The 13,043-nt window shown below is 37.0% G+C and overlaps 1 protein-coding gene across 2 annotated transcripts in view; it reads left to right on the top strand.

The window, feature by feature from the left end:
* Window positions 1-13,043, top strand: part of AGPAT5 (1-acylglycerol-3-phosphate O-acyltransferase 5) — a 55,992-nt gene that overhangs the window by 24,891 nt on the left and 18,058 nt on the right. For both annotated transcript variants that reach the window (XM_061354956.1, XM_061354957.1), the window contains exons 5-6: window positions 3,497-3,587; window positions 12,586-12,747. In XM_061354956.1, the coding sequence (XP_061210940.1) occupies window positions 3,497-3,587; window positions 12,586-12,747 (253 nt within the window). The remainder of the gene's footprint in view (window positions 1-3,496; window positions 3,588-12,585; window positions 12,748-13,043) is intronic.

Genomic DNA, 13,043 nt, shown 5'->3' with positions numbered 1-13,043 from the left:
ATAATACTAAAACTAAGGAAATGCGTTGTTGGATTAATTTTGAACTTTCTAAATAAAAATATTTATTGTTTTCCCCTTGTCCCCCATCCAGGAACAGCACAGTAAATGCAAGATAACTTTAGTCAGTAGTTACCACTTCTTGATGTCCTATGTTCTTCTACAGAGTGGCAGCTCCTCTCCTCACTCTCCAAACTGCTGTCCTCAGCCATGTTTTCTCTTTAGCATGTTTTCTCACTGTATGTTTGTGGCATCTGGGCTGACTTTGTTTGGCTCTCATGTTGCTTCATACCCCTTTCCTCTGCTTCATCCATACCAGCTCCTTTTGTGGCACTCTGATCTATCTCAAAGACTTCCTTGGCTGCCCTACTCCCTCCTCTGGAAGCATATCCCTTCTCAGTGCCATTGCTATTTCTTTTTGCCTGGGAGACCTTGACAACATCGAGGAAATGAATAGATTTGTTATTCAGGTGAAAGCCATTCTCATAATCCATTTCATTTCATTTGTGGATTGCACAGGTTTGCTGACACTATGCTAGGTACTCTGAGGATAACCCCTGCCTCTTTCCTGGTTTTCTGGCACCAGCATGAATTGGTAGGGTTCTACTAAATGAATCCTGATCCACTTCTCAAAGGTTTCAAATTGATGAGAGATAGTGAGTATGTTGACACCCACCCATTACACAGAAATAGGCATGAAAGTGCCATGTAACTGAACACACAGACCTACTCTGCTTATATCACTGTGTCAGTGAACTAGAGATTATAGTAATGCAAAATTTTCTATGCCATTTTGAACATGAGCACTATATTTTGCAGTCACTGTGATAAAATGCATAACTTATAAAGCTAATTGCCCTGAGTGAAATACTCTGTATAAAAAAATGGCCTTAGCTGCCGACAGTGTTTCTAGGCATTTAAAATGGTTTTACAACTTAATAGTTCTTAATCCAAATTCAGGGGAGCTTATTTAGTAGTAAAAGTCTTAGAGATTTGTAGTTCTTACAGTCTTTGGCAGTAGTGCTTAAGGATTTAGACTCTGTAGCCCATGGTGGGAGAAGAGAAAAGCCCGTCATACAAGCAGATTCAGGAGGCTCAATTGCACTGGCAGAGTATCTTTGTCTTTTGCAGGATTGTATGTGAGAATAAATAAGACATCTATTTATATTCATGAATTTTACTCAAGTAAAGTAGCCATAATGAGTTATGTACTAGGTTTCTATATGCTGAACTTGAAGCAAAGGCAACTTTTCTGTCTTCTTGGTATGTTTTCAATTCAGAGATATTCAGATTCTGGTCAACAAACCTGTTCAGCTGCTTGTGTTCTAGAGGTTTACAACAATGATTAACATATCATTTCAACCCTGCTTTGTATTACACACATAGGACTGGAGTAGACACTATTCTCCATTGTGTAATCAGCTATCGGCTGATTATCTGCTTTTATGTCCTGACCTCTGCAGCAAGAATGGTAATTCCTATCCTGTGTGCTTCACTTTTTTTACTCTGAGAGTTATTACTTGTAACAGCCACTGTATTACCCTTCAGAGCTGAGCATTCAGTCTTTAGTGGGGGGGGGAGGGTGTTACATCATCTCGAAATACCATTTTAAGGATTTCAATTATGTGATTTGAATATAAGCCTGTTTATGAAAAGGGAGTGGGGTGGGAAATGCATCTGGATTTGAATATTATGCCCAACTAACTCTCAAAAGTTTTACTTAGTTACTTAAATATCTCAACAGTGTACTTCATAGATGAAATGTATACATGACTGGGGAAAGTGTGGACTTCAGCTGGGTCTAAGGATTCCTGTACTCATCCCTGTGCTTATGCTACTGTCATGTTATTAAAAAGTAAGCACCTTGCCTCTTAAACCCATTTTCTTGTTCTTTCCCCACCAATCTGTATGCATCTTGGGTTTTCACTGGTCCTTGAAAATTCATGGACTAAACCTGCCTCTTCAGTGTGCCAGCTCTCCTCCTCCCTAAACATACCAATGACATGTACAGCCGTTCCTTGAGTTCTCTCTATTGGTTTGTCATTAGTTTTTTTGTTTGGGGTTTTTTGGTTTGGGTTGGTTTTTTTCCCTGCCAGGTTCTAGGCTATGCAGCCATTTCTCCTCTTTCTTGATCTGGTGGCTTCAGTGATTAGCACAGTTCCTAAACTTCTTCCCTCCTCTGCTTTTTAATGCATCCTTCAACTTTCCTCACTATGGGATGATTCTGGAGATTTCTCTTGGCTGAGTCCTATCTTTCTGCATTCAGTCTTTTCGCCAGTTGTCTGCAGTTGTTAAGTGCAGATACCAGCACATTCTGATATTTTGTGGGCCAGAAGCACAAAGTTACATTCCTGTGTGTCTCTTTCTCAGTTTTTAATTAACTTTGCATCTTTCCATGATGTGCACTCACGCTTGTCAGTGTCTTTCCGTACACTGATAATCTTCCTTGGACTGTTGTAAATCCACTACCTCTTTTTCTTTAAAGTATTTCTTACTATACGTTTCTGTGAAGATAGCAAATTCTGTAGTTAGTCTAGGCACAGTAGGCATGGTTTTTACTGTTAATGTGTCATGTTCAACTCCACGCTAGTTAGCATTTGTGGCCATAGCCTTTTCTTCTGCAGATGAGCCCCCAGTGCAAATTTTTCGGTGCTTAAGTGCTGTTTTGCATCAGCAGTAGGAGATTATACAAGACACACACACAAAAAGAGATGGAAACCTCCACTCTGTTTTGAAAGCAAATGGAAAATTCATCACATTTGACTGCTTTTATTTGGGTACATAATTTTATACGTGGGTATGCAGATATTTAGGCAACCTTTACCTGTGCAATGATTTGAGAACCCATAGGCAGTTGTTACTGACTAGACAAGCACACTAATTTACTAGGAAAGTCTAACCTTGCAGACATGTTTCAAGGATTGTGACATTGAAGTTCAAGTTATGTTAAACCATGAGTTTAAGTTAATACTATATTTAAGATATAACACAGTGAGATGATAAAGGCACATAAGGTAGCTGATCTGTCATAATTTCAATTAATAGTATTTCTGATTATGAATGGAATTCAATTTATATTTCAGTAGAAGGAAAGACTAGAAGCAAGATAAGTATTAAAAAAGTAATTTAGGTAATCTGTGACATATTTGACTGTCTTTTCAAAATCTCCTCTTATCCCACTTGACTGAATAGATAGTCTTGCTGACATCGGCTTATCCTGACTTGCTCACTTCCATTAATGTGTTCTGTTTCCCTTCCTAAATCACCTGGGCAACTTTCTGTAGTGTACATTCAAAGAAAATTATTTTGAACCTTGAACAGTTTCTTAGAGCTAAGAAATTGTAGCTCAAGTATTCTGATTTCCTTTGGATCTTTATGGTAATCAGTGGTGTGAATTACTTACAGTATGGACCTATCAAGTAATGATAATTTCTGTACAAGGAATTGGCTTACATTCATTATAAGAACTTGTCTGTCTTGGTTTTTTTTAATCCTGCAGATGTATTTAGTGATTTTTCCAGAGGGGACTCGTTACAATCCAGAAATACCAAAAGTCATTGCAGATAGTCAATCATTTGCTGAAAAGGAAGGTAAGCAAAAAATGTTTCAAAATCATTATTTTGTTACAGTGTTAACATATGTTATATAAAATCATTATATAATATGAAGATGATTTTACCTTAAGTGGACCATTAAGTCTGCCTGGTTGATACTTAAGGGTTAGAATAGCATAAATCAATGTTTCTCTTACCACAGAGTAAGATGAGAGTAGCGTATATGCAGACATTTCTTGCTTTTTGCATTGCGCAAGACTGTTAATTCTCAAGAAAGCTTTCTGTCTATATGTGTGTATTTATGGACACTTCTTTTCTTGCCCATTCAGGGACATAAGAATTACCTACACTGGATCAGGGCACTGTTCTGTCCAAGGTGACATTACAATTACAGTTGTTACTTGATAAAAATAATATTTTGCGTAGAGATTATTGTGCTTTAAAAGTCTTCCATCACTTCATTTTCAGTTAGTGTTAGTACTACCATGGCTTTTTGGTTTTGTTGCTTTCTCACTTTCCAGTTTCACTCTTCCTTGGTTGCACTTTTTTCTGTAGTTGCTTTGATTGTTGGTATTGTCTCTGTAACCACAGATGGAATTACTTCAGTTTTGGAAAGACTTGCAAAAAATATAAGGATCCCAAGCCTTTTCATTTTTTCTCACATCATATGCACAATAAATGTAAACTTCTAAGTCCAACAGTTCAGTGAACACGTTTCCTGGTTTTGTTTTTTCCTGTTGACCAAAAGTTAAATAATTCACTCTGAAGATAAACAAAGAATAACAAATAGGTCTGGTAAATTCATTTCTGTGACACACTGAAATGAATTCACAAGTCTGTGAATCAGCCTGTTGATATCATCAAGCTATTAAGTATTGTTAGCTCTTGTCCAAAAGGATATATGCTTTTCTTCTCCTCCTTGGGAAGAATGGAATTTGTTTGCGTGTATGAGCAGGAGAGCTTAAGTCATAATGTATTTATTCATTGCTTCAGTTTCCTGTCGGAAATGAAAGTCAAATGTTTCAGTTAGGTTTGCAGTGCTTTGAGAGTTTAGAGGGGGTGTTTGATGGGGGTTTTTTATCCCCCCCTTCTCCTTTTTCAGGGAAAAGAAAGGGCCCATGTCAATACTGTTTAAATAAACTTCTTAACTGTATTTCTACAATCTGCAAAACAGTAGAACACTGCTTTTGTGCTTTCAGACCATCTATTCATTTCCTCTAGTGTTTTGTTTTGTTTTGTTTTGTTTTGTTCCCAGTATCAGGCTGCTTTTATGTTGTAAGAGTTACTGCTCTTAAGAACTTTGTCTTAAAAACTTTCAAGACAAATATGTATTAAACAAGAACTCTAATTCTAGTGCAGAATCCTCATGATCTGCTTTTCCCCACTGCTGAATTCTTCTGGTCTCTCCTCAGCATTTTGTATGGAGAGAGCAGGGTCTTTATGGGCCCCTGCTTCCCTGCATGTTCATGCAGAAGTTGATATTCTATGATTAACTTGACTTAGAGCATCCCTCATACAAGTACACTGAGAATCAGGGGTGGCTGACACTGAAAGCTGCATACCAAACTACTCTGACAGCTAAGAGCCACAAAACACATGCCAGTACATCCGCAGAGCTGCGAGGATGGGGAACTCTGCATGGCTGCTATCAGGAGATGATGATGAGTCCCCAGGGTCCCACTCTACAACGCTGCTGGCCCTGGCTTGTGGCTTCAACCCAACAGACCCAATGCCACCATGGTCCTGACTGCTGGCCACGTGGTAGGGCTGCAGCATGGGAACCATGACCAAAAGCCTCACCGTCTGGTCATGTGTAGGCTGAGTGCTGGCTGTGTGCCTTATAAGAGTGCGAGGATTGTTAAGTGATACTGCTGAAATGAACTAAAAACACACAACTGCTTGCTTGTCTGAAAGATCTGAAGGCTTCCTGTTTCTTACAGTTTTAGGAAACATAGTAATGCCCAGTAGTTCTGCCAGTCAGAAGAATGTGGACATACTCTTAATTTGCAGTTTAAAATGTGCACTTCTTTCCTCATGGGGTTATAAAGTAGTCTGATAATTTAGTCTTCTCATCTTAGTGTATTTGTTACAAAGCACAGTGTGTCAGTGTTGGCTTTACAGACATGTAGGAGAATTTTGTTTCTTTTAAGAAAGAATTTTTTCTTTTAAGAAGAATTAAACTTCAAATGATCTTAGGATCAGAGATATTATACCCAAATAAAACTTTAACTAGAGCACAAGCATAACTCATTTTTCTCAGTGTCTGAAATATGTTTTTGACATAAGTGTGTTTATATGTTATAGTAGTTTTGCAGAGAGGAAGTATGAGAAGGTTTTGTGGGGTCTGTGTTTACCTTTACTCTTCATGGGCTGGATTCTCTTCTACAGAAGGTTCATTGGTTTATGTAGAATTATTGGGGTGAACTTAATTAGCTGGTCTTAGAGTGACCAGCTGATGAGTTGCAACTTAGGTCTTGATGTTCTTCTTATGTAAACACCAGGTTTGGACTCGGTAACTGCCTCTTCACAACTGGTCTAGGACCAGTTCAACAACAACAATAAATTAAAAATAGTAAAAAATTAAAAAAGCTTAGGTTGCCATCCAAAGGAGTATTCTGACGTTTCGCTGGTTTCAGCTATTATGTCTTTCTTCACTGATCATCTGTCTAGGAACAGGATGGAAGGATATCACACAGCAAAAGAATTGTAAGGTGATTGAGGTGGTTCTTGAAAGACAGGCAACTTTTTAAAATACTGCTCATACTTCATGTTGCAGTTTGTTCTGCCATAGGACTTGCATTCTGCACAAAATTTTGACTCCTAGGAAGAGCAGGTGGTTTTCTGCTTTCTGAGGCAAAGGCAAATCAAACGTGCAGGGTAGATCAAATAGATCTGGATATGAGTAAGTTGAGACTGAAGGCTATAAAGCACAGAGAAACTTCCAGAGGAGGAGTAGGGATGTGTACATTTTAACCATTTGTAGAAAGAAATAAGTGGTATAATACAGTAAAAAAATAAATCCACTGGTCTTTCAAATTTGTCATTAGCTACCTTGCCAATTTCAAGTTGAATGTACTGCCAGATTGTCTGCTGAAACCACAGAATGCCAAAACCATCTACAAGTAAAAAGTGATAAAATTAGGGCATTAATATTCATAGCTTTCCTGCTGGATACTGACACATGTATCAGCCTTCAGCACCAATACATTTGAGACATTTAAACTAATTAATTTAAACTCTACTGTAAGTTCTGTCCATAGTTGTATTCAGGGAGATACAGAAAGTTGCTTCCTTCCAGTATTACTTCCAGGAATACTAATTTTTATGGTGATGAACTGAGAACATTGTCATCTAAGGGTAATGCTAGTACCCTCAGAAACTGACTCATTCTACATGTTTTGCAAGTGGCAGAAAATTCCAGTCAGATCAGATTCTAACCCAGGATAGAACATTTTAGCTCAGAATACATTTGTTAGGTTGCATTGAGGAAGGAAAAATGTGCTTCCTGAAGGTCAAAAACAAAAGCAAAAATTACCTGTCTAAAACTAAGTTGTTTGGTTATTTGTAAAAGGATTAATGCAGGGTTTATTCATAGTACAAGGTAAATCCTGTGGAGTTGGGAAAATTGATCTGTTATTTGTCTTTGTTGGCCAAAATAGCAATATTTACTTGGTTTTCACAGCCACAGAAAACAACAAAAGCAGTGTGTGCAAAGAATATGAGATGAAGATGTGTCAGGTTTTCTCATTGTTCTTGGAGGCAAATGAAACTCCCACTTCCAAACCAATGGGGAAATGTGCCGTGTAGCTGGATTTGAACCTGATACACCTGGTTGTCCTCTCCTGATGAAAACTAAGTGTTTGTTGGAGATATTTCAGCAATTGCTACCAGGACAGGTGCTCTCTTTTTGTGTTTTAGTATGATTGGTGACTCATTTCCAGTGGGATAAAGTATCTCCTGCTCTACTGTCTCAGAGATCTAATGATACGACAGAATGTGTTTTTCCCCTTGTCTTCTGAGCCTTTGCCTTCTAATTACAAATATTTAAGAATAGAGTCAGTAATCTTAGCTTAGAATTCATTGTCGTTTTCCATTATATGGGAGTAGTCAGCTAACATGACTACCAATATGGGTGAATCCTTTTAGGCTCCAGTTACTAGTTGAGGCGTTTAGAAGTACAATGATTTTTCCACGCTAGTCAGTGGGCTTGAGTTGCTGAGGCCAGAGAATTATAATTTCTAGGTGGCACTCATATTTTCATAGGGATTTAACTCCTAATGTTAGAAGTGGAAATTATTTTATGTATTTATTTCAAACTTTAATTCTTTTAAGGTTGGTTCTTTTTGATGGTAATGGACTCTAGAACAAAATTTCTATAAGACCCACAAAATACATCATTTTAACTTCTTCTACCAGTTTCTGGTATAACATTTGTTCCATTTTATATGTTCCCAAAATATGTATGTGTAGGGTTCCGATCATTTCATAGTAGTTAGACCTCTATAATGTTTCAAGCAACCAAAAATTTCTTAGGTTTAGTAGAATATTAATTTTATCCAAATGTTAATAAATTGCATTTTAAGAATGTGAAGATAAATAGGAATAATCCAAAGCCCTCCTACTCCTAATGTTACTAACTCTGAAAAGTCAACGAAAACCGGGTAGGAAGCTTATTAGATTTAACTTGGCTTGCTTTTTGCTGAATGAAGACAAAACAATCTTCCCTGATGAAAGGTATTCATGGAATTTTGTATTAATGTTTGATTTCTAAAAAAGGTCATTTAAACAAGTAAACATTTCAGGTATTCATGTATTATCTTCCTTGGTTTTATGCAGAAAAGTTGCAAATGTCAATGTTTTTTAATGCTAAGTTTATCTCAACTAGTATCATACTTTCTGCTAAGATGTTTGTACGTGCAGGATATGCTTATCTCAAAATTGCTTTTACAGGTCATGTTAAAAAAGAGGTATTTCAACTAAGCTAATTGAAAATACTTCCCTTCTAGATCTTGGCATTGGTTTTAGATTGTATTTTGAATCAATCTGATGTATTTAATATCCATAAATGTTATTTGGAACTGCCTCTACAGAAAGTAGCTTTTTGTAATATTTTTTTCACATACTTTCATGTAAGCAGGCTTGATGTAAAAGTGCACAGTGAGGTGTGGAAGGAAGAATACAATTTTAGAAAAGAGTGGGGTATAGACACTGAGTAGCATTTGAGAGAAGTACCAATAGAATAAAGAAGGGATTTCTGTTATTAAAAGTCATTCTTGGGAAATCAAGTTTGTGAGGACCTTGTATTTATGTAGCTATCCATAACAGAAGAAGGGGGACTCAAGTGTGGTGTCTCCCATGTTTTGCTGTGGGATGGTCATAGTCTTCTTGAGGGGGTTACTTGCATTTCTTGTACTTCAGTTCATGGTAACAGAAAACACTTTATGCGAGCATGCAATTTTTTAATATTGTCATCAGCTGAATCCTATTAATGTAAATTGGTGTAATAATGGCATACAAATGGATTAGCTCTCCCACCATATGTCATTTTATAAGTCTGACTCTGGTTTCAATAAGTAAGGCTTCAGTCACTGGAGACATTCCAGAAGGCTGGTGGGAACTCAGTGCTGGATGAGTACTTGGGATACCCCATGTAACTGCAAAGCTTTCAGTCTAATATCATTAATACACACACACCCCCATACAAAAAAAAAACAAAACAAAAACAAACTTGAGATTCATTGGTTTTTACCCTGCTTTCAGGTTTTTTATTACTGCCAAGTAACACGGTTGTATGTATACTGGGGGAAAAGTCTCAAACTAATTCTGGGATCCACTTTCAGTGAGGACAAAATTTCTGTTGATGAAATGTGGTGTTGCTAATACAATATGCATAGGATGTTCTTCATTTAGAGATGCTTTTTTATTTTTTTATTGCTTTCATTTTAAAATGTGGTGTGTGCACATCCGGGGTACAAATATGACCAGTGGAGTCCAAGTCTGAAAATGTAGATGGCCTGCCTACACTGAACAGTTCTTTGAGTTTTTGGCCTGCGTGAAGGAAAGAGAAAGAGCAATCTTCTCCATCAAGCTGTACTCAGCTATTATATATGTAACTTCACCCTGACAGGTTAGATAAATTAAGTTTTGTTTGGTGGTTTTTGTTAATGTTTAGGTAAAAAAATCAGTTCTATAGATGATAATAATTCGGGCTTTTGTATATCCCAAACTAAAACCTTACTTTATTTTGTTCAGCTTTCTTGCAGACTTTCTGAAGTAATTCAGCATCTTACTGTAGTCTAGTAAACAGATAATATTTGAAGTACCATTGCTCATTGTATTTCTTCAGATTTTCACATTATTTTTATATTTTTTAAATGTGTTTGTCATTTGAAAGTTAGCTAACAAGAGCAAAGCTATGGCACTGTAAGGTAAGAGTATTGCATTATTAGACATCTAGTTCGTTTTCTTTGGCATTTAAAATAAAATCTCATGACCTCAAATACTTTGACAAAGAGTCCTAACTTAGTATTGCACAATATTAAAAACAGTTTAAGCACAGTGTGTTTTGTGAATTGGATGTGGGCAGCTTGCCAAGGTAACTATACTATAACTACTTGAGTTTAAATTCTGTTATGTTGATTTTAGCAAAGATCATCAAGTAATTGCTAGAATGTGTGGTTAATGTTTTTATAAAACAGATTTTTTTAAAAGGATGTGCTAAACTCCTGGTGTGCTGCATATTTGTCATGCACCGGAGTGTTTCTGAATAATGGATTATGGAATGTATTGATTTTAATGAGATGCATATTCATTTTGTACTTAAACCTTCAAGAGTTCACTTGTAGCACATGGAGTAAGTGGGGCTTATTCCACAGTTGTGTTTCACACATTGTCACTGACCATCTTAATCACCAAAATTGCCCGTGGGTTCAAAAAACTCAGGACAGAATAGTCTTAAATACCTAAATGAATTAATCTAGAGGATTCAGTTCTCACTGAAGCCTGTTTTCCCTTTTTCTTCCCCACAGTAACAGTTTGGTTAAGGTGAATATGAGTTGGGCAGGAAAGGAATTACAGTTTTTAGAATATGTTTGGGAATTTGGCTCAACAAGAGTTGTGTTGAGTGTAATGTCCACACTAACATCATCACTGACACCACGCTAGAATATTCAGTGCTTCATTTACAGAGTAAACAGCTGGAAACATAACATAATTAGCTGTTTGATGTAACAGTTCACAAGCTAAGAAAACACTCCCACCATGTTATGCTTCAAAATATTTATATAATCCATATAACATTTTAGATAGACAGTTATCGCTGTTGCAGGTAAAGCTTAGAACAATGACTTCAGAAGGACTGCTAGTAAACAACTTTTTATCTCTGTGTTCAGACAAGGTGACTCTTAACAAATGTTAAATCAGGATAATCATTTATACTGAAATTTTCAGCTCTAAAAATGTTAGAGCGGTTTAGAGACTAGCATTATCTTGTGTTCAGTAGACATTTTCATAACTTTAGATCAAAGTATGATTTGCTCAACAAGGGAGAGATGTTCAGTAAAAATCAGGACATAACATAATATCTTTTGAATGAATTTTGCAGGCAGAGAGATATCAAAAGCAGTACCACACTACTTTGGTTTGGAAAATTTCTGTTTCACTTGGAAGCAGTAGCACCAATGGATGGTTCTTTAAAAATGAGCTGAAGAGTAAGGCAATGAAAAATAAGGCTAGAAAGGAATAATTGGCTTTTTATTCTGATACTTCTCTTTGAGAAAGATACTCATTATGCAAAATAGTGAAAATTTTTGCATAATATGCTTTTATTTCCTAGAAGCGCTTTCAAGAAAGTGTGGAAGAGCTGTGTTCAGATCATGAAAATTTTGGGGGTTTTTTGTTTGTTTTCATTTTGAAAATCATTATATATTAAAATTCTGGAAATAGAATGAAGTTTGTACTTTTGAGCCCAGTGTATTTGAATGGTTTTAAGTATGCTCTAAGTGGAAGTGGTCAGCTGAAGCAAACATGGATATAAAATACTGTTGCTAAGACTTGTGGAGTGCTGTTAGACCTAACATTCTTGTGTCCTTAATGTACCAATCTCTGTGTCTTGGCCTGGATGGTGATTTCTGTGACTATGGATTTATTAATAGCCAAGTCAATTGTCAAAGGCTGTTCACAGAGAAACAGAATTTCTTCCTTGCTGTTGGTTCTCAGTGTTATATTTTCCCCTCCCTCCTCAGTTTTCCACTGGGATGGTGAGTTCAATCAGCTGGTGGGAGGGAGGTGCCACAGCAATACAAGGTCAGCAGCAGAAACAAGTAGGACAGAAAAGGAAAGCAACTGAAAGGATAAAATGGAATGTCCTGTTTTCTGTAGCAACAAGTCATTGCAAGCTAGAATCTATAGTAGAAAATAACAAAACACATTGAAATTTCTGATAGCATGGTAGCTTTGGAGAAATGTAGCATCCTGTTTAAGCACATATAGTTAAGGCAACTGCTTATTTGTTACCATAGGGCAGTATTAGGATTCAGTATGTTGACAAAATTGGTTTGTGCCTTGCAAGTAAATGCTGGATGGGCATTAGGTGTGCTTATCTGTGCTTACTCCTCACTTACCAAATCTGTTTCTGAAAGAGAATTTCAGGAGGTGATGTCCTGTGCATTTAGTATTTCTGGGTTAATTTTCTCTCCTTTTTTTTAATCTCAGATGAACAAACAGGAAAGAGAAGTGCTCTCACGAGCACTTACACTTTTGAGCCACATTAAAACCATCACTGCTTCTAGAGCAGGAGCTGTAAAAAGGACTTCTCATTAATATCCTTTAGGATTTCTGTTTCATCTTGTACATGTGCTCAGTAGAGCATATGCAGTTTCCACACATGCACACTCTTTCTCTCAACTGAGAATTGAGATTAAAAATAAACCCCCTGTAATTCTGAGTTGGGTGCTGAAGTTCCTTCTTATGATGTTCCTTTTCTGAATGTAGTCCAATTTACTTTCACTATAACTGATTTTTTTCCCCCCTCTAGGGCTTGCTATACTAAAGCATGTGCTAACACCACGTGTGAAAGCAACTCATGTAGCTGTTGACACAATGAAAGACTATCTGGATGCAGTGTATGATGTGACTGTAGCTTATGAAGGTACTGTGGACCACAAAGGGCAAAGAAAACTGGCACCATCTATGACAGGTGAGTGCTGCAGCCATACGTTTGCTAATACACAGAACCAACTTCAGGTACTTTATAATGCTGTGAAGATAATCACAGTGCTTCAGCCATCTTACCGTACCTTGGTAGGGCAGTGTTCACTAGTGACTAAGCTTTACGATAGTTACCTGTGACATTCCTGCCATCCCCTTCCCTTCCTTCACCTTCCCTTCCCTCTTCCATGCAGAGAATATATCCATAGTCAAATTCTGCATGTTTGGTGTTAAAATGAACTTGGGACCATAGGCAGTAGGTGCCATTTACCTTCATATTTCTTC

The sequence above is a fragment of the Neopsephotus bourkii genome, unplaced genomic scaffold (genome assembly GCF_033783945.1).
Source record: "Neopsephotus bourkii isolate Nb327-2 ecotype Australia unplaced genomic scaffold, CSIRO-AGI_Nbou_v1 NB_756, whole genome shotgun sequence".
NCBI classification, from domain to species: domain Eukaryota; kingdom Metazoa; phylum Chordata; class Aves; order Psittaciformes; family Psittacidae; genus Neopsephotus; species Neopsephotus bourkii.
The sequence above is the reverse complement of the archived record's forward strand: the minus strand, read 5'-3'. Positions and strand labels throughout refer to the sequence as shown.